The sequence below is a fragment of the Perkinsus marinus genome (assembly GCF_000006405.1).
Source record: "Perkinsus marinus ATCC 50983 genomic scaffold scf_1104296946202, whole genome shotgun sequence".
Lineage (NCBI taxonomy): Eukaryota > Perkinsozoa > Perkinsida > Perkinsidae > Perkinsus > Perkinsus marinus.
In genome coordinates this window covers 1-994 of record NW_003210960.1, presented here as the reverse complement: position 1 = coordinate 994, position 994 = coordinate 1, and the positions used below count along the sequence as shown (strand labels likewise).

The window sequence follows — 994 nt, the reverse complement described above, 5'->3', positions numbered from 1 at the left end:
ATATTGACACTGATTGTTTCCTTTGGGAATCTTCTTACACCAATTAAGTTGTAACTTGCACATGAGTGCAGGATAGGATTGGGCTTTGGTTCGCCACGAAGGGGAATTTGGTTGCCAAGTGACGTGAATCGATAGTAAAACCCCACGAGATCTGATTCAGTACTCATTGTTTGAGGCATACGGCGGGTACGGTTCATCCTGATTGACCCGTGAGTCTTCATGGTAGGCCCATTTCTGTAAATGATAGTGACGTCCGATCTCAAGGGTCCATTATGAATCCTTGAGTTGTTCGGCTAGAGAATAGGTCGTAGTATAGTAGCTGGACTCAACCCAAGAAGTCTTGGTATGTGTCCTTCAAGGATAATACTTGACAATCTTGGGATTAGTTTGTTGTTTGTCTCAATGACTAAATACGACGACGGAAGTACAGTGAAGCAGCTCTTCAAAGACCTGGTCCCTTCCCCAACGCTTTTGCTCACCTATCCTATGTTCATGGTATTAGTTACTTTGAGTGGATCTCCGTATACTTCTCCAACTTCAGGCCAATGCCCGGCTTTTGGTGTACAAGGACCCTGAGTTGATGGCTATGCGAAAGGTTCAGAAGATTCGGATGCCTCTGGTGTTGCACAAGATGAAGGATATTAAACATGTCTACGGTGTGGCCGCACTGTACCGAGGAGCTGATGTACTAAGGATGTCGGACCGGTATACGAGCTCATTGGCATTATAGGAATTTGGATACTTGAGTACTATATCAGCCGACCTAAGACGTAGCGAGTCGTTTTGTCCGTCTAAATTGATACCTTGAGCGAAACTGTCCTCTCCAATCATGGAATGGTAGTCCTGAGTGGTGAAATAGAAATCTTATTCAAAGTTCATCGCTAAACTTGTTCACCAATCTGCAAATATGGAGTACGGAAGTTCATAAGTAATCAAACTCGAAGAGTCTTTACTCATGTATGTGATACCCCAACAGGAAGACGTAGCAGCCCTC

General features: G+C 44.3%; 1 protein-coding gene across 1 annotated transcript; it reads left to right on the top strand.

Annotated features, from left to right (window-relative positions):
• Positions 1 to 402: 402 nt before the first annotated feature.
• Pmar_PMAR022562 (hypothetical protein) lies at positions 403 to 685 on the top strand (the record flags this gene model as incomplete). The annotated part of the gene is made up of 2 exons (XM_002779660.1): positions 403 to 495; positions 542 to 685. Coding segments are annotated over 2 exons (237 nt in total), but the record flags the coding sequence as incomplete, so codon positions are not given.
• Positions 686 to 994: the final 309 nt, after the last annotated feature.